Genomic DNA, 19,840 nt, shown 5'->3' with positions numbered 1-19,840 from the left:
TTTCTGTATTTTACAATCTGTTTTGCTGACCAGAAGCTGCATTAACATTTCTGCAGCCTTCAGAGCTGTAATCGCTCAGCATTCCTTCCTTGCTGGCTGGCTGAATTTAAAGTAATGTAATGTCAGAAAAACAAAAGCTGATTATACAAATTAAATGTGTAAGAGGAAGCCTGATATTTGGCTTGAGAGGGAAACTGATGGGGCATATTGAATTTCAGCATGCCTGATCTTTTGATCTCCACCTTGCGCTGTGGTATATTGCAGCGAGCTGTCGTGCACATTGGCGTTGGTACACGTGTTCTGTCCTGTCTGAACATTCATGTACATGTGGGGTCCGGCTTCCAGGATTACATCCATGTCACTTATTTACCTGCGGTCAGTTTATTACATGTGTAATACAGATCTCCTGTCTTATAAAGCCGTCAGATTGAATCTGTAATAAGCTTGACAGGCGGCCTGCAATGGATGACTCCTGGTTTCCCATTATTATGTGTTAATACTGAGTTTTGGTATTTTGATAGGCTCTTGTGTAATTTTCAAACAGCTGAGTGCAAGTAAGTAATTGCTAGTGGGACCATCCGCCATGTTTTCTTATTAGTGGGCACATGAGCTGACCTGCTGAAAGCTGCCATCTCTGGGGCTCAGGCTTGTACACTCCGACACGCTCCCGTTTGTTGGCCTGGTGGTAATGAATGGCACCTCGTACCATTATACTGGCAGCGTGCAGTTCAGGCTCATCTGAATGCTTGGCACATGCTTTGACCTGGTTTGCGCAGGCTATAGTCGGACTCTATGGAGCATGCAGCTGCATGTCTGGAAACGTTGGAATTGTGTAACATGCTGATGGGTGGGTGCCATGTACAGGAGTCGCCCCGATCCGCCTGTAACCATTTATTATCTTTATTATAGGAGATGTCAGAGTAAGAAGCAGAGCTGGCTTTGAATCAGAAAGACGAGGCTCTCATCCTTACATTGATTTCCGTATTTTGCACTGTAAGTAATTTATCACATTAAAAGAATACTCCGCCTAAACCTGAAATGTCGGCTTTAATGATCTCTCTGCCCTGCCACACTTGAAGTAGCATTCTAGTCTTTGATGTAATCTACAGTCATTGTCAGGTCGGCACCATTTTAGAGGACATTTTTTTTCTTCTTTCTATAGCAAGATGTTGGCACCTGCGCAGTATTAGCTATCGGATCACCAATAGCTGGTACTGCGCAGGCGCATAAAAAAGCCATTTTCAAATGGATTTTATTTATTTTATTTTTTTAATAGGATAACCTCAAACATATGTTTTTTTTGTTTTCTCAATATGTGTATACGGTATATAATATTATGTAAACTAGGGGACAGGTCAGTGAGGGATCAGTGACCTGTCAGCAGTCTGTATTATGAATAGCTAATCAGAGCACCACATGAAGACCCCCACAGGCCGCCCCGAAACACGAGCACATCATTAACTCAAAACTGAAAATACAGATTACACAACCAGAAGATGGATTTCATCACCAGGTAGCATTGTAATAACGGCGCCGACCGGACACGGTCTGTAGGTTACTGTGCACAATCCTGCTGACAGGGGCACTTTAAATGGGTAAAATTGCAAAGTATTGATAAAAACAAGCAACTTTGCAATCTACCTCTTGTTAAAAATCGTGCAATTTACCTCTTGTTAAAAATCCTCTGCATTCTCAATATTTGGGCATTTTTAATGTAACAGCGTACAGCTTACTGGTCTCCCTCTGGTCTTGGTGACCAGTTACCCAGGCGAGGAGCACGCTATCTCTGAAGGCTTCATGTTTTGGACCCTGTGCACACTGCTCTGAAGCTGGCCAGATGATCGAATCCGAGAAGCTTCAGTCCTCTACCCTTCTCCAATGCTACAAAGGCAAAGCGGCTTCTGCTTACAGCATAAGAGAGAACACCTTTTGCACAAACGGCACAAATTCGCCTCTGGTCCGATCTGTCAAATTTCAGAAGGCCACCTTCCATGGTACCAAGGAAACCAGAGACAGAAGCAGTGCACTCCTGAAGAAACAATGTTTCACACACTTATTTTATCAGATCACAGTTCCACATTCTGACTCTATTCTTACAATGTAGAGGGAAGGATGGTCACTCGCTCCACTGTAGGCAGAAGAGGCTGGAGCTGGTTACCTGATGCTGGGCTGAAGCCACCTGGGATTGATGGCAGAGGATAGCGTAATAACATGCAGGATGAATAATTAGGAATTAAGATGAAGGGAATGAAACGGGAGGTTGAACAACATGTATGATTTAGAAGTTACAAATCCTTTAGGGCTCTCCAGCACGGACTGTTCTGCCTGCTCTTCCCTCCCTTCTTTTAGTGTTAGAGATATCAAGAGGGAGAGGGAAAAGTAATGTTTTAGCTCAGTAAATTTCAAGTGCTGGGTTCAAATCCCACCAAGGACCACATCTGCAAGGAGTTTGTATGTTCTCCCCATGTTTGTTCAAGTTTCTTTTGGGTTCTTTGGTTTCCTCCAAAACTCCAGACATACTGATAGGGAGTTTAGATTGTGAGCCCCATCGGGGACAGCAGTGACCGTATCTGTAAAGCCCTGCAGAATATGCTGGCGCTATATAGGCAAGCGTAACAATGAGAGAAGCATATGCAAAGGAAATGAGTGGAGGATAGAAGCTGAATTATACAAGAAAACAAATACACAGCAGCACCCAAGAAAAACACAAAGCTCACATCCAGCCTATATTACCGGGCGAGTCAGTCCGACTAAAGAAAGATTTGGATCAGCTCCGAGTCAGGCTGCAATGTAATTATGGAACTGGGTCTGAAAATGAAATTACAGAATTAACATTGCAGACTGAAACTCCCAGAATGAGTGTTTAAACCAAGTAGGTGTGCTCGGTGCACCCTTAATGTGGGCAGAGTTCAGTGCACCTTCCCATCTGCTGGTATCCAGCTATCTCCACCCTTCTCTCGCTCTATAAAGATAGAGCTATCCAAGAAGAGGGGAGAGGAAAAACAAGGTGGGAAGGTGCACTTACATTATTGGCCACTCCAAGGTTGCCCCGAGTGCCCGTACTTGGTTTGAACAGTCATTTTCCGCCGACAGACTTCCCTTTTTAAAAAGGTTGTTTGTGGCTAAGGGTAGGAAATGTATTTCACTATCAAATAAGCAGTTCTCTCCTAGTCATGCGGATCCTCGGCAGACATTATTGATGGTCACGTCTGCAGCGGTAGCTGGTCACAGCAGGCAGGTGCAATGCTTGCCAGAATGGCCGCTGAGGTCACTGATTGCATCAGTCATGTGATAGATGTGATGTCATCCCTGCGGGGCTGGTAGGGGATGACCTGAGTGATGGGATTCAATAGGGAATATCCCATTACTGAAAGTATTACTTCTGTCTTTGACCACTAGGTGTCACCGTTGTTGCATTTGTTCTCCTTCATGTAACACATGGGCTCCATGACCACAAATATCTTGCATCCATCATATTGTCATTGACTTCTTGGCAAATATTATTTTAAGCTTCTAAAATGTTTGTTTTCTGATCGTATCAGAGTGAATGTACAAGCAAGCTATTGTGATATTACTATGGACCATTTTCTGATGACACGTGCGATAGCTTGCACCTTATATGTCTACCTCTGAACAGCGTTTTCCTGTTTCTTATAACATAGTAACATAGTTAGTAAGGCCGAAAAAAGACATTTGTCCATCCAGTTCAGCCTATATTCCATCATAATAAATACCCAGATCTACGTCCTTCTACAGAACCTAATAATTGTATGATACAATATTGTTCTGCTCCAGGAAGACATCCAGGCCTCTCTTGAACCCCTCGACTGAGTTCGCCATCACCACCTCCTCAGGCAAGCAATTCCAGATTCTCACTGCCCTAACAGTGAAGAATCCTCTTCTATGTTGGTGGAAAAACCTTCTCTCCTCCAGACGCAAAGAATGCCCCCTTGTGCCCGTCACCTTCCTTGGTACAAACAGATCCTCAGCGAGATATTTGTATTGTCCCCTTATATACTTATACATGGTTATTAGATCGCCCCTCAGTCGTCTTTTTTCTAGACTAAATAATCCTAATTTCGCTAATCTATCTGGGTATTGTAGTTCTCCCATCCCCTTTATTAATTTTGTTGCCCTCCTTTGTACTCTCTCTAGTTCCATTATATCCTTCCTGAGCACCGGTGCCCAAAACTGGACACAGTACTCCATGTGCGGTCTAACTAGGGATTTGTACAGAGGCAGTATAATGCTCTCATCATGTGTATCCAGACCTCTTTTAATGCACCCCATGATCCTGTTTGCCTTGGCAGCTGCTGCCTGGCACTGGCTGCTCCAGGTAAGTTTATCATTAACTAGGATCCCCAAGTCCTTCTCCCTGTCAGATTTACCCAGTGGTTTCCCGTTCAGTGTGTAATGGTGACATTGATTCCTTCTTCCCATGTGTATAACCTTACATTTATCATTGTTAAACCTCATCTGCCACCTTTCAGCCCAAGTTTCCAACTTATCCAGATCCATCTGTAGCAGAATACTATCTTCTCTTGTATTAACTGCTTTACATAGTTTTGTATCATCTGCAAATATCGATATTTTACTGTGTAAACCTTCTACCAGATCATTAATGAATATGTTGAAGAGAACAGGTCCCAATACTGACCCCTGCGGTACCCCACTGGTCACAGCGACCCAGTTAGAGACTATACCATTTATAACCACCCTCTGCTTTCTATCACTAAGCCAGTTACTAACCCATTTACACACATTTTCCCCCAGACCAAGCATTCTCATTTTGTGTACCAACCTCTTGTGCGGCACAGTATCAAACGCTTTGGAAAAATCGAGATATACCACGTCCAATGACTCACCGTGGTCCAGCCTATAGCTTACCTCTTCATAAAAACTGATTAGATTGGTTTGACAGGAGCGATTTCTCATAAACCCATGCTGATATGGAGTTAAACAGTTATTCTCATTGAGATAATCCAGAATAACATCCCTCAGAAACCCTTCAAATATTTTACCAACAATAGAGGTTAGACTCACTGGCCTATAATTTCCAGGTTCACTTTTAGAGCCCTTTTTGAATATTGGCACCACATTTGCTATGCGCCAGTCCTGCGGAACAGACCCTGTCGCTATAGAGTCACTAAAAATAAGAAATAATGGTTTATCTATTACATTACTTAGTTCTCTTAGTACTCGTGGGTGTATGCCATCCGGACCCGGAGATTTATCTATTTTAATCTTATTTAGCCGGTTTCGCACCTCTTCTTGGGTTAGATTGGTGACCCTTAATATAGGGTTTTCATTGTTTCTTGGGATTTCACCTAGCATTTCATTTTCCACCGTGAATACCGTGGAGATACATAGTTTTATGTATAGAGATGGGGCCAGCCTGGAATATGGAGAGATTGTCTTTGTATAATGCAGAAATGTGAATGCAGCTCTGCAGTAATAATATAGGCTGGAAATCCTGATCAGCAAAATGTACACGCAAAGTTAGTGCTGCCATGCAGATTACAGGTCTTAATACAGTCCTAACCATTGGTTGCCAGTTGCTTTTTTTATTTTATTTATTTATTTTTTACAAACAGTGATTATTCCTGCTTCTGAAATCCCATGGTGGTCAGGAATGATTCTGGAGGAAACGTGCAGCCAATCTTATACACTGATCAGCAGTAACATTAAAACCATGTGCCTAATAGTGTGCAGGTCTCCCTCATGCTGCTTGATGAGGGATTTCTAGGCATCAGGCGGCACCAGAACATTAGCAGCAGATCATTTTATAAGGGTTGTCCCAGACTCTCCTGTCTGATCAAGTGGGAAGAGGCCCTGCTGGACGCCAGGCAGGAATATCTTCTAGGAAACTGCTCAATACCAAGCAGGTAGCATGCAAGTCTCTCCTAATGTCATTCCTGCAGTGGCCTTAAAATTCAGAAAGATCAACCCTCCTAAGCCATCTATATGGGTATACAGAGCCTAGAAAGGTGAATAAAATGATACCTTCATAGCTGCGATCCAAGATCTATGGGTGCAGATCTGCATGAGAATCTGCCTCCAGAGCTTAATGTAAATGAAAGGAGGAGTTACCAGTGTGAGACATGGAATGACTGACAGCTCTCCTGGTTTTACTGCAGAGCTGTCTGTGATTACAGGAATCTGTACAGCAAAGCTGCGCTTTGTCTCATTACAAACACACGTACAGCTTTCCTTTCCTAGTGCGATCAGCTCAGCTGTACTGCCCATCTACCTACACTAAATGTAGGGAGTTGAAAGCATATACGGTAAATGTTAGTGCTGTCAGCTGCGCTGTACAGGTGTGTCTGATCACAACTATGAGAGGAGAGCTGCAAAGGTGTTTGTAATGACAGTTCAGTTCTGTCGCACTGTGATCTGATCTTGGTGCAGAGCTGTGTGTGATTGAGAGAAAATGGTCAGTCATTACATGTCTCACACTGGTAACACCCCCTATAATTTATAATAATCCCTGGAGGCAGATTCTCACATCGATCAGACTCTGGCTCATAGCTTTGATAAGACATTGGATCGCTGATACCAAGGTATCCTTTATTCGGCGTCCTATGACCTACATGCCCATATAGATGACTTAGGAGGGGTGATCCTACTCCCTGATTCCTTTTACATCACCAGTTTTGGAAAAACCCAGCTAATTTCTACTTCCAATTCCTATGTATGAATACACATCAACAGCACTTGCCTTTGTATGTAGGTGACCTACTCCTACTCAACTCCTGTGTGAGTGCAGCCCAGGCAGAATTCTCCAGGTCTATCTATATGGTACATATAATAGATGTGGGCTGCACTATGTCGTCCACTCCAGTCATAGCGATTTTTAAGCCTTTAAACAATATGGTTAGGGTTTGTACACATTGAGTTTTTTTGCTGAGCTTTCTGCTGAGTTTTCAGAGTAATTTTGCAAAAACCACATGGAATTCAAAAGGTAAGAGAGTTTCTGTTCTGAAAACGCAGCAAAAAAGCAGTGTGAACGCAACCTTACAGTGCTATGACGAAGATTATAGGCTCAAAACGCGTGTATGCAAGTTTTCTCTGACGCCCATGACGGCACCACGGAGAGAGGGAATCCGCCCACCAAGGACAGGAAACCTACAGATAAAAAGGCGGTACCTCCCTCCCGCATCAGTTGGTTTCCTGCCCTTGATGGGAGACCTACAGAAGTCCTTACCTACAGAGGACGAACGTCGTAGGAGTCCGGGGCCAATCGGTCCGATTCAGGCAGCAGGGGGTCCCCCTGCCCCGGCCGGTGTGGTGACCCGAGGCACCACCGCTGGGGCTAGTAGGCCTCTCGGGTGCGCGAGGAGAGGTGGCATGGAGTTCGCGGACACCTCTCCAGGTAAACGCAGCAGCAGCATCCAAGGGGGGTCCCTCTGTGGATGAGGGGGGAGCAGCGGTTTCTCCCTTCGAAATGTCAGTCTGCCGGCTGAGAAACCGGGGGTTCTGGGATTCAGCTACCTGCGTGCGATGCCATTTTGGGGCGGGCGCCATCAGCCTGTCATACTCAAGTGGGGTACCCGTACCAGGAAATATCAAAGCGCACTCAACAAGAGCGTAGCAACCTCTTGGGCGGAGAAGGCCGGAGCTTCAATCGATCAGTTATGTAGCGCTGTTACCTGGTCCTCACCATCTACATTGTATAAGCACTATAGATTGGACCTTATCTCCTCTTCGGACCTTACCTTCGGTAAAAGGGTTCTGGAAGTGGTGGTCCCTCCCTAAATGTACAATCTCTGCAATTCTCTCCGTGGTGCCGTCATGGGCATCAGGGAAAAATATAGCTCTTACCGATAACGGTATTTCTCTGAGCCCATGACGGCACCTGTACATTCCCTCCCTTCACTTATGGGTGTGCACATTAATATAGTGCCCTATGCCAATTATCTAATAGTCACGCGGTATCTCAATTAAGTTTTCAAGTAATGCTAAAATCAAGACTCTGTTCCTTAGTCTTCCATTGTTCTCTAGTAAACAACTGATGCGGGAGAGAGGTACCGCCTTTTATCTGTTGGTTTCCTGTCCTTGGTGGGCGGATCCCCTCTCTCCGTGGTGCCGTCATGGGCTCAGAGAAATACAGTGATCGGTCAGAACTATATTTTTCAGTTGTAAATGCTTGTTGGTCTTACACAGCCAGGACTTTTGTCTCACTGGGCACATCCGTGTATACACATTTGCGGTTAAAAGCCCCTGCATGATTTTTTGGAACAAAAAATGTTTCCTTTTAACAGGCAAGCAGAGGTATGGGACATGGGATTGTATTGGTGCGAGTGGACTTTCCTCTCTAGTGTATTCATCTAGACTGGCAATGTTATGCCATCTTGATGGAAGGGGGGTTTTGAGTCTGACTGCCTCCGTGCCCCACATCATAACTCTTACACACAGACCTCATTAGGAAGGAACACCACAGCTCATCATGACTTGGCCTACCTGTGGCATCATGCCCCCGTCCCACCCCCAGCTGTCCATTTTGGCGTAACCGGGCGAAAAACATCAAGAAATCACAACATTTTTGTGCAACTGTGTTGCGCAAAAATGTTGCGACTTTTTAAAGCCATTTAGTCCAGATCTGTGGAATAATTCTTTAATGAATTGGAGCCTTTTGTATCATGTGTTTAGCTCCGGATGCCTAGCACTGAGGAATATTACACCGTTTTACATGAGGACCATTTGGGCACTAGAAGATGTTGGCTCCATAAAAGTTTTTTTTTTTTTTTTTGTTTTTATTGCAGCGCAGGAGTGGTGCTACTAATCTAAGGTCCCTGCTCTTAGTCTTATACTTACCAGCTGCCGTCTGCAGCGGTTCCTGGTCAGTCTCCTGTTGGTCTCCAGCAGTTTGTAACCTGCTGCATCGCCCTAGTGTTTGCTATTGTGTTCCACAAGTCACAGCTCAATGTACCGGTAAGTCTGTAACAAGTCAGAACACGGCTCTCATAGACTTGCATTCAGAGGTTGTGACCATTACCTCTGACTTTGGTCAGTCAGAAGTTTTGGTCACAAGATGGCGCCACGTGACCGGAGCGGAATTGGTTAGAGCTGAAGATGGCGGCTGGAAAGTGTAAGCCTAGGCTCAGGGAGCTTAGATTAGTAGCACCACTCCATTGCTGAAATAAAAAAACAAAACATTGGAGTGTGTGCTTTAACCCCTTAGCGACCGCCGATACGCCTTTTAACGGCGGCCGCTAAGGGTACTTAAACCACAGCGCCGTTAATTAACGGCGCTGTGGAAAAAGTCCATAGCGCCCCCCAGAGGCCGATTTTCTCCGGGGTCTCGGCTGCCGAGGGTAGCCGAGACCCCAGAGAACAAGATTCGGGGTTTTTTTAACCCACCCCGCATTTGCGATCGCCGGTAATTAACCGTTTACCGGCGATCGCAAAAAAAAAAAAAAAAAAAGCGATCTCTTTTTAATTTCTCTGTCCTCCGATGTGATCGCACATCGGAGGACAGAGAAAAGGGGTCCCAGGTGGCCCCCCAATACTCACCTAGCTCCCCCGATGCTCCTCGTGTCTCCCGGTGGGCGCCACCATCTTCAAAATGGCGGGCGCATGCGCAGTGCGCCCGCCGGCCGGCACCGGGAGAATCTTTGGGGTCTCGGCTGCCGGGGGTAGCCGAGACCCCAAAGAGCACGATCGGGGTCGGTATTACCGACCCCTGTTTTGCGATCGCCGGTAATTAACTGTTTACCGGCGACCGCAAAAAAAAAAAAAAAAAAGTAAAGTGTAATTCTCTGTCCTCTGATGTGATCGCACATCAGAGGACAGAGAAATAGGGGGATTCGGGGACCCTAGCATACTCACCTAGGTCCCTGGATCCTCTTGCTGCTCCTCCTGGCCGCCGGCAGCAGAACATGGCGGACGCATGCCCAGTGCGCCCGCCATCTGTCTCCATCTGCCGGTCGGCAGGAGAACAGCAGTTGGGGCTAAAATTAGGGGTAGGGGTAGGGTTAGGGGTAGGGTTAGGGGTAGGGTTGGGTTAGGGGTAGTGTTAGGGGTAGGGTTAGGTTAGGGGTAGGGTTAGGGGTAGGGTTAGGGGTAGGGTTGGGTTAGGGGTAGTGTTAGGGGTAGGGTTAGGTTAGGGGTAGGGTTAGGGTTAGGTTAGGGGTTAGGTTAGGGTTAGGGGTAGGGTTAGGGTTGGTTAGGGGTAGGGTTAGGGTAGGGGTAGGGCTAGGGTTGGGGCTAAATTTATGGTTAGGGTTGGGGCTAAATTTAGGGTTAGGGTTGGGGCTAAACTTAGGGTTAGGCTTCTTTCACACTTACGTCGGTACGGGGCCGTCGCAATGCGTCGGCCCGACATACCGACTCACGTTGTGAAAATTGTGCACAACGTGGGCAGCAGCTGTAGTTTTTCAACACATCCGCTGCCCAATCTATGTCCTGGGGAGGAGGGGGCGGAGTTACGGCCACGCATGCGCGGTCAGAAATGGCGGATGCGACGTACAAAAAAAACGTTTCATTGAACTTTTTTTGTGCCGACGCTCCGCCAAAACACAACTGATCCAGTGCACGACGGACGCGACGTGTGGCCATCCGTCACGATCCGTCGGCAATACAAGTCTATGGGCAAAAAACGCATCCTGCGGGCACATTTGCAGGATCCGTTTCTTGTCCAAAACGACGGATTGCGACGGAATGCCAAACGACGCAAGTGTGAAAGTAGCCCTAGGGTTAGGGTTGGGGCTAAAGTTAGGGCTAGGGTTGGGGCTAAAGTTAGGGTTAGAGCTGGGGTTAGGGTTTGGATTAGGGTTCGTATTAGGGTTAGGGTTGGCATTAGGGTTACGCTTGGGATTAGGGTTAGGTTTGGGATTAGGGTTAAGGTTAGGGTTGTGATTAGGGGTGTATTGGGATTAGGGTTAGGTTTGAGGTTAGGGTTGAGATTAGGATTAGGGGTGTGTTGGATTTAGGGTTTTGATTAGGGTTATGGTTAGGGTTGACATTAGGGTTGTTTTGGGGTAAGGGTTGTGATTATGGTTAGGGTTAGTGATTAGGATTATAGATGAGGTTGGGATTAGGGTTAGGGGTGTGTTGGGGTTAGGGTTGGAGCTAGAATTGGGGGGTTTCCACTGTTTAGGTACATCAGGGGGTCTCCAAACACGACAGCCAATTTTGCGCTCAAAAAGTCAAATGGTGCTCCCTCCCTTCTGAGCTCTGCCGTGCGCCCAAACAGTGGGTTACCCCCACATATGGGGCATCAGCGTACTCGGGATAAATTGGACAACAACTTCTGGGGTCCAATTTCTCTTGTTACCCTTGTGAAAATAAAAACTTGGGGGCTACAAAATCTTTTTTGTGAAAAAAAAAAAATATTTTTTATTTTCACGACTCTGCATTCTAAACTTCTGTGAAGCACTTGGGCATTCAAAGTTCTCACCACACATCTAGATAAGTTCCTTGGGGGGGTCTAGTTTCCAAAATGGGGTCACTTGTGGGGGGTTACTACAGTTTAGGTACATCAGGGGCTCTGCAATCGCAACATAATGCCCACAGACCATTCTATCAAAGTCTGCATTCCAAAAAGGCGCTCCTTCCCTTCCGAGCTCTGCCGTGCGCCCAAACAGTGGTTTACCGCCACATATGGCGCATCAGCGTACTCGGGATAAATTGGACAACAACTATTGCAGTCCAATTTCTCCTGTTACCCTTGTGAAAATAAAAACTTGGGGGCTACAATATCTTTTTTGTGGAAAAAAAAATATTTTTTATTTTCACGACTCTGCATTCTAAACTTCTGTGAAGCACTTGGGCATTCAAGGTTCTCACCACACATCTAGATAAGTTCCATGGGGGGTCTAGTTTCCAAAATGGGGTCACTTGTGGGGGATTTCTACTGTTTAGGCACATCAGGGGCTCTCCAAACGCGACATGGCGTCCGATCTCAATTCCAGCCAATTCTACATTGAAAAAGTAAAACGGCACTCTTTCTCTTCCAAGCTCTGCGGTGCGCCCAAACAGTGGTTTACCCCCACATATTAGGTATCGACGTACTCAGGAGAAATTGCACAACAACTTTTGTGGTCTAATTTCTCCTGTTACCCTTGTGAAAATAAAAATTTGTGGGCAAAAAGATCATTTTTGTGTAAACAAAAGCGATTTTTTATTTTCACGGCTCTACGTTATAAACTTCTGTGAAGCACTTGGGGGTTCAAAGTGCTCACCACACATCTAGATAAGTTCCTTAAGGGGTCTAGTTTCCAAAATGGTGTCACTTGTGGGGAGTTTCCACTGTTTAGGTACATCAGGGGCTCTCTAAATGTGACATGGTGTCCGATCTCAATTCCAGCCAATTCTGCATTGAAAAAGTCAAACGGCGCTCCTTCACTTCTAAGTTCTGCGGTGCGCCCTAACAGTGGTTTACCCCCACATATGGGGTATTGGCGTATTCAGGAGAAATTGCATAACAAAATTTATGGTTACATTTCTGTTTTTACACTTGTGAAAATAAAAAAAATGCTTCTGAATTAAGATGTTTGCAAAAAAAAGTTAAATGTTCATTTTTTCCTTCCACATTGTTTCAGTTCCTGTGAAGCACGTAAAGGGTTAATAAAATTCTTGAATGTGGTTTTGAGAACCTTGAGGGGTGTAGTTTTTAGAATGGTGTCACACTTCATTATTTTCTATCATATAGACCCCTCAAAATGACTTCAAATGTGATGTGGTCCCTAAAAAAAAATGGTGTTGTAAAAATGAGAAATTGCTGGTCAACTTTTAACCCTTATAACTCCCTAACAAAAAAAAATTTTGTTTCCAAAATTGTGCTGATGTAAAGTAGACATGTGGGAAATGTTATTTATTAACTATTTTTTATGACATATCTCTCTGATTTAAGGGCATAAAAATACAAAGTTTGAAAATTGCAAAATTTTAAAACTTTTCGCCATATTTCCGTTTTTTTCATAAATAATCGCAAGTAATATCGAAGAAATGTTACCACTAACATGAAGTACAATATGTCACGAAAAAACAATCTCAGAATCAGCGGGATCCATTGAAGCGTTCCAGAGTTATAACCTCAAAAAGTGACAGTGGTCAGAATTGCAAAAATTGGCCTGGTCATTAAGTACCAAATTGGCTCTGTCACTAAGGGGTTAAAGGGAACCTGTCACCCTGAAAATCGCGGGTGAGGTAAGCCCACCGGCATCAGGGGCTTATCTGCAGCATTCTGTAATGCTGTAGATAAGCCTCCGATGTTACCTGAAAAAGGAGAAAAAGACGTTAGATTATACTCACCCAGGGGCGGTCCCGCTGCTGGTCAGGTCAAACGGGCGTCTCCGGTCCGCTGCGGTGCCTCCCATCTTCATTACAAGACGTCCTCTTCTGATCTTCAGCTCCGGCACAGGCGTACTTTGCTCTCCCCTCTTGAGGGCAGAGGATAGTACTGCAGTGCGCAGGCGCCGGAAAGGTCAGAGGCCCGGCGCCTGCGCACTGCAGTACTTTGTCTGCCCTCAACAGGGCAGAGCAAAGTACGCCTGCGCCGGAGCCGTGGCTGAAGACCAGAAGACGACGTCTTGTAATGAAGATGGGAGGCGCCGCAGCGGACCAGAGACGCCCATTAGACCTGACCAGCAGCGGGACCGCCCCTGGGTGAGTATAATATAACGTCTTTTTCTCCTCTTTCAGGTAACATCGGGGGCTTATCTACAGCATTACAGAATGCTGCAGATAAGCCCCTGATGCCGGTGGGCTTACCTCACCCGCGATTTTCGGGGTGACAGGTTCCCTTTAAACCTCACACAAATTCCTGGATAATTCCCGAATTTGCGTGGATATCTAGGATCTGAAAAGCTAATGGTTGTTTTGTTACTACTAGTGATGAGTTGAACCTGCTGAGATCAGGTGTGATCAGAGCAGTTCGCGTGCTAACCGATTGTCTTTGGCGTGCTCGGAAAATGTTTGAAGTTCCGCGGCTGTTACAGCTGAAACACATGCAGGGATTGCCTGTTTGTGAGACATGCAACAGCGGGGAATCAAACCTATATTTTGAGCATGCCCAAGACACTCAGCACATGAGCATGCTCAGATAACACCTTATCCCAGCTCGTTCGCTCATCACTAGTTGCTACCCATCTGCAGTGCTTGCATCCAATCTGATCCCACTTTGATGTTCTTCTTTCTATCCAGCACACTCCGAAATCGAACTCTCCTTGTCTGCAAGAAATATCCGCCGGTTGTTAAGTTTTCAGCGGTACCTAAGGTCTTCGCGGTTTTTCCGGGGTGTCACTGCACAGAATTCATTGTACATCTTGGATGATGATTACAATGGACAAGCCAAGGTAGGTGCAAACATTGAATGATACATTTCCCGTATGTCACGACCCTGCCCCTCCCCATAACATACACCCCCCCCATTAGCTGCTCTGTATATCTTGCCTATGTCCCCTCTCTGTTCTGGTTCTCGGGTGGTTAATTCTTTTTCTTCTTTTCAGTGTATGCTGGAGAAAGTCGGCAACTGGAATTTTGATATATTTCTTTTTGATAGATTGACTAATGGTAAGGAAGATATGTCATGGAGTAATGTGTATGATTGCTTTTTGGGGTTAATATAACAGCAATTTTACAATCTCCTCCTTGTAGAGAATCTTTGAACCTTTAATTGCCAAGGACACATGTAACCTGCTGTGACTTTAAATTTTGTTTCGAAAAGGGAATCTGTCGGTAGGATCAACCCTCTGAAACCGTCTCTATGGGCATTTAGGTGATAGAAAGTTGAATAAAATGATACTTGATACCCGAGATCCGATGTCTTATTCCAGAGAAATCCACATTTTACTTACCCGTATATACTAGAGTATAAGCCGACCAGAGTATAAGCTGACCCCCCCCTAATTTTGCCACAAAACTGGGAAAACTTATTGACTCGAGTATAAGCCTAGGGTGGGAAATGCAGCAGCTACCGGTAAATGTAAAAAATAAAAATAGATGCTCCATACCGTTCATTATTGCCCCATAAGATGCTCCATATAAAGCTGTGCAACATATAATGCTCCATACTGTTCATTATTGCCCCATAGATGCTCCATAGAAGGCTGTGCCACATATAATGCTCTGCACCGTTCATTATTGCCCCATAGATGCTCCACATAAAGCTGTGCCCCATATATAATGCTCTGCACCGTTCATTATGGCCCCATAGATGCTCCATATAAAGCTGTGCCATATATAATGCTGCTGCTGCTGCAATTAAAAAAAAAATCACATACTCACCTCTCTTCGCTCAGGACGCCGGCGCTTTCAATATTTACCTGCTCCTCGTTCGGCTCAGTCTCCAGCACTGATGCTCAGCAGAGGGCGCGCACTGACTACGTCACAGCGCCCTCTGACCTGAGTGTCACAGCCAGAGGACGCTGGAGATGGAGCCGCATCGGAACGAGGAGCGGTAAATATCGCGCAGCGCTGCGCGCCCCTGCCCATATACTTACCTGCTCCTGGCACGGTCCCTGCGGGTCCCTGCTTCTTCCACCGCTGCATCTTCTTCCTGTATTGAGCGGTCACAGTTACCGATCATTAGTTATGAATATGCGGCTCCACCTCTATGTGGATTTTTCCTCTCTGAACCCTGTTCACACAGGTTATATACAGATGATCAGGTTTTTAAATACATCAGATAGGGATTGCATACATTAGTTAGGACTGCTCTGATAAGGGTATACCGTGAAGATTGGTAGAGCAGCTTAGTATACATTTTTTGCAAAAAACGTATCAACCAAATACCCTGTTTTTTACATCTTTTACTAGCACTTGCGGATTACTGCAACATTTTTTCAAACTGAGTGTTTTTGGTTTCACTATTCTCTTTTGTGTCTTCAGGTTTCTTGGTGGTGTGTGAACATGATCATACAGACTTGTTCACTGTGCAAGTAGCCCATGTGTTCCTGTTTCCATATTCATGACTGTAATGAGCGGCACCATGTGACCACTCAGTACAGGCAGAATCTGCAGCGCTGGAAGAAGCAGGGACCGTGCCAGGAGCAGGTAAGTATAACTAGACAGCCCCCGCTCTCCCTCCCCTGCTGACCCCCGGGTATGACTCGAGTATAAGCCGAGAGGGGGACTTTCAGCCCCAAAAAATGGGCTGAAAATCTTGGCTTATACTTGAGTATATACGGTAATATATGTAATGAATTGTTAAGATCTATGGGCCGGACCTAGATCTCCCTGAGAATCTGTCTCCAGAGCTTTTTTTTTTATATGAAAGGGGGCATTAGCAGTGTGAGACATGGAGTGACTGACAGTCTGCGTTCCTGATTTCTCTGCAGAGCGGAGTGTGATTATAACTAACACTTTATAGCAGAATTGAGCTTTTTCTCATTACATGCACATTTGCAGATGCAGTTGTCCTCTTAGTGCTTCAGCCAGTGAATGGGGAGAGCAGTACAGCAAAGCTACCCGAACTGTGAGAGGACAAATGCTAACGTGTTTGTAATGAAACAAGGTCCACGTCAGCTGTATTGTTAGTCAGGCACAGCTCTGCAGTGAGATCGGGAGAGCAGATGGTCTTAATATGTTGTTTTAATATTTTTTAAACTTTTTTTTTTTTTTTTTTTTTTAACTTTTCACTTGCTTCAATAGTTTCCATGGAAGACTAGAAGCTACAATCTTCTGATCGCCTCTGCTACACACAGACGATTATCACATCGCCTATGTGTAACCGAAATGCTCACTGAGCGCTGACCTCTGGGTGGCGCTCACATAAAATGCCGCTGTCAGAGATTGACAGCAGCATTTAACAGGTTAACTGCCGTTGGTGGATCGAGATTCCACCCATGGCTGTTAGAGGCACATTTCAGCTGTTCAAAACAGCTGTCGTGCCAGGAAAGATGTCTGCTCAGCGCCAGAGCCCACATCCAGGGAGAGACACGACATGCGCTGTACATTTACGGCACATGTCGTCAAAGTGGTTAAACACATTCAGTAGTGGAATTTATTTTTATTCCAAAAGCTGTTGATTTTGAAATACATTTTTGTTGGTGACACAACCCCTTAAACAGCTCATTTACATATTAAGAAAAAAATGTGGCTTTCTCTGGAATAAAACATCTCAGATATCATGGTATCATTGTGTTCAACTTTCTGTGGTCTACATATGTACAAAAAGAGAAATTCTAGAATGCGTTGCTTTCATAGTAAGGGGTGATTCGTATAAGGGGGTGATATTTGTAGGATGGTGGGCATTCACCTCCAAAGGCTAGGCTGCATTTGTGAGCGATGAGGATAACCACTGATGTTCCTCCTAAAGCCGTCGGTCTTCTGGCCTACCATATGGTAAGTGAACCCTAGGTGGATAAGGATGCTGGAGTTTGAGCGCTTTGTCGCCCAAGAATGAAATAGATAACTTATTTTCACAACTGTAATGATCATGTTTTTATTTGTAAATATCAGTATAAAAGTTCACAGCATAAATAGTTTTTTCTGCTTCGGACCGGAGCTCTTTCCAGGTGATGAACTTACACTGTGAAACAAGATTAGGTTTTTAAAGTGGGAAGTTGGTGATACTTTTCCGGTAGAGGGGCAGTGATTAAAAAGCAGTGAAGAAAAGCAGAGCACTTAATATACTGTAGTGTAAGGCTATGTGCATACGTTGCAGATTTTGATGCGTTTCAGCAGCCTATTTTAATAGCTAGTAAAGGCTAATTATACCATTTGGGATGATATTTATAGCCTGGGAAGATCCATGGGTATTAACCCCTTCCTAGGTTATAAACATCGGCCCCCAGTCATTGGCTTTCCCTCTCTGGTGCAGAAAATTGTGCGGGAGCCCACACCATTTTTTTTATTTATTTAAATTATACACTTACTGCGTTTTAAAGGGAACCTGTCACCCCCAAAATCGCAGGTGAGGTAAGCCCACCGGCATCAGGGGCTTATCTACAGCATTCTAGAATGCTGTAGGAAAGCCCCCGATGTATCCTAAAAGATGAGAAAAGACGTTAGATTATACTCACCCAGGGGCATTCCCGCTGTTGGTCCGGGTTCAGCGCCTCCCATCTTCATCAGCTGACGTCCTGTTCTGGTCTTCACGCTGCGGCTCCAGCGCAGGCGTACTTTGCCTGCCCTGTTGAGGGCAGAGCAAAGTACTGCAGTGCGCAGGCGCCAGGAAAGGTCAGAGAGGCCCGGCGCCTGCGCACTGCAGTACTTTGCTCTGCCCTCAACAGGGCAGACAAAGTATGCCTGAGCTGGAGCCGCAGCGTGAAGACCAGAAGAGGACGTCATCTGATGAAGATGGGAGGCGCTGGACCAACAGCGGGAACGCCCCTGGATGAGTATAATGTAACCTCTTTTTCTCATCTTTTAGGATACATCGGGGGCTTATCTACAGCATTACAGAATGCTGTAGATAAGCCCCTGATGCCGGTAGGCTTAGCTCACCCGCGATTTTGGGGGTGACAGGTTCCCTTTAAGGCTAGCGCCACACTTGCGAGAATCTCGCACCCCAATACACGACGCTGCTGCCGGCACTCTGGACTGCAGTATGTGGCTGTATGTATTTCTATGCAACTGAACGCTCTGGTCCGAGTGCCGGCGGCAGTGCCGGGTATTGATGCAAGAGACTCCTGCGAGTTTCTCGCAAGTGTGACCCCAGCCTAACGCAAATTTTGTGTGTATCTTTATTTAACTCTTTATGTACAATTTTATTATGTTTATTACTAAACATCGGGCTTGTTATTATTGATATATCAATAGATATATTTTTACCTGCGTTTTCTGCCAAGAGATACAGAATCTGCAGAAAATGCCACAGGCAAATCTGCAACGTGTGCACATACCCTACGTAGATAAAAATACAGTAGTGAATGTAAAAGCAGTAGATCCAACACGACCATAATATTACAGGATATTGGGGATCTAGGTGAATACCACAAACATTATTAGAATTCATTTATAATGCAAAAATAAAACTGAAACATTGGGGCTGACTAATAATGAAAGCCCTCTATACCAGTTCAGGGCTGGACACTCCTGGCTTCCTTAGTCCCGGTGCGTTCACCCCGCTACTATGTGTTTGTTATAAATGTTTTAGTTTAGTTATTTTTACATTAGCGATGGAATCTTTTATGTGGTGTTCATCTAGATCCCTCACATCATGTAATCATATGATTGTGTAGGATTTATTGCCTATACACTCACTTTTGTTCTTTAGCTACTTACACCAGTCTATTACATGTTTTTTATACACATCGAATACTGTTCAAAATATATGATGGAGCCAGGATAGCCATGTGGTATGTTACCGACAAGTGTTTTACTTCTATTCACTGCCTTTCCAATTTTTTTTTTTCCTATTTATAATTCTGTAACTGTTTTTTTTTTTTATCTGACATAATTTAGCAGTGAAGGTGTTGATGGGTTTTTCCAACAGCCTTTTCTGCTGGATCCAGTCTACATGCCATAAATATATGCAGTGGGGAAGATCCCATTAAGTGCTTGCTCACACTGGCGTATAAATCAGACGAGTGCAATGCAAGAAAATATCACATTGCACTCTGACCAATGTTGTACAATGAGTCTATGCTGTCATTGTCTACGAGAATCTGATTGCACTCGCCAATGCAAGTCATTAGGTGCAAGGGGAAGGAAAAAAAAAAAAAACAGCTGAGAGAAAGCAGACAGCTGGTGGTGTTATGCTGAGAAGGGGCCAATATCCATGGAGCTTCCAAGCTTAATAATAGCTGCTCACAGCTGTCTGCATAGCCTTTACTGCTTATTTAAATAGGGGGACCCCCCAAAATAAATCACGTGTGGTCCCCTTTATTTTTAGTAAGCAGCAAAGCAGACAGCTGAGGACTGATATTAATAGGCTGGGAAGGGACATGGATAT

The 19,840-nt window shown here is 45.0% G+C and overlaps 1 protein-coding gene across 4 annotated transcripts in view; it reads left to right on the top strand.

Moving 5' to 3' along the window:
• Nucleotides 1-19,840, top strand: part of PDE7A (phosphodiesterase 7A) — a 116,824-nt gene that overhangs the window by 71,272 nt on the left and 25,712 nt on the right. For 3 of the 4 annotated variants that reach the window (XR_011314108.1, XM_069731417.1, XM_069731419.1), the window contains exons 3-5: nt 910-993; nt 14,146-14,297; nt 14,451-14,514. Coding sequence is in view for 3 of the 4 variants with exons in the window: in XM_069731417.1 (XP_069587518.1) it covers nt 910-993; nt 14,146-14,297; nt 14,451-14,514 (300 nt within the window). In the remaining variant the exon portion in view is untranslated. The remainder of the gene's footprint in view (nt 1-909; nt 994-14,145; nt 14,298-14,450; nt 14,515-19,840) is intronic. The other variant, XM_069731418.1, reaches the window with a different exon arrangement.

This window comes from Ranitomeya imitator, chromosome 6 (genome assembly GCF_032444005.1).
Source record: "Ranitomeya imitator isolate aRanImi1 chromosome 6, aRanImi1.pri, whole genome shotgun sequence".
Lineage (NCBI taxonomy): Eukaryota > Metazoa > Chordata > Amphibia > Anura > Dendrobatidae > Ranitomeya > Ranitomeya imitator.
Note: the sequence above shows the minus strand (reverse complement) of the source record. Positions and strands in the feature narration are given on the sequence as shown.